We start from the raw sequence: 523 nt of genomic DNA, 5'->3' as shown, positions 1-523 counted from the left end.
CGCTCCGGGCGGGCTTTGACGTGATTGAGATCCATTCGGCGCACGGGTACCTGCTGAACGAGTTCCTTGCGCCGATTGCGAATCAGCGCACGGACGAGTATGGAGGGAGCTTTGAGAACAGGATCCGGCTGCTGCTGGAGGTTGTCGACGCGGTGCGGGCGGTGATACCACCCATGATGCCGCTGTTCGTGCGGTGAGTGTGTGCGTGCAGTCAGAACGTCGTGTACACTAACCCTTGTGCATATAGCGTGTCGGCAACGGACTGGCTGGAGGAGGTGTTCCCGAACGACACATGGACGGGACAGGACACTATCAGACTTGCGGCCATCCTCGCGGAGCATGGCGTCGACCTGCTCGACGTGTCCAGCGGCAGCGTCCATCCGCAGCAGAAAATGAAGACCGCCCCGCTCGCGAACCAGATTCCGTACTCGCATGCGGTGCGGAAGGCCCACGGGGACAAGATTCTTGTTGGAGCTTTGGGCGCGATCAATACAGGCAAGTTTGCACAAGAGATTTTGGACGA

General features: G+C 59.7%; 1 protein-coding gene across 1 annotated transcript; it reads right to left on the bottom strand.

The window, feature by feature from the left end:
* Positions 1–82: 82 nt before the first annotated feature.
* On the bottom strand, positions 83–328 carry FIBRA_05681 (uncharacterized protein; the record flags this gene model as incomplete). Its single annotated transcript, XM_012327439.1, has 2 exons — positions 83–182; positions 234–328. 2 exons carry the CDS (start codon positions 326–328, stop codon positions 83–85), a joined length of 195 nt encoding a protein of 64 aa, XP_012182829.1.
* Between the last annotated feature and the right edge of the window lie 195 nt (positions 329–523).

This window comes from Fibroporia radiculosa (genome assembly GCF_000313525.1).
Source record: "Fibroporia radiculosa TFFH 294 genomic supercontigs, scaffold4964, whole genome shotgun sequence".
In the NCBI taxonomy this organism is placed as follows: Eukaryota; Fungi; Basidiomycota; class Agaricomycetes; order Polyporales; family Fibroporiaceae; genus Fibroporia; species Fibroporia radiculosa.
This window is presented reverse-complemented; position numbering and strand designations above follow the sequence as displayed.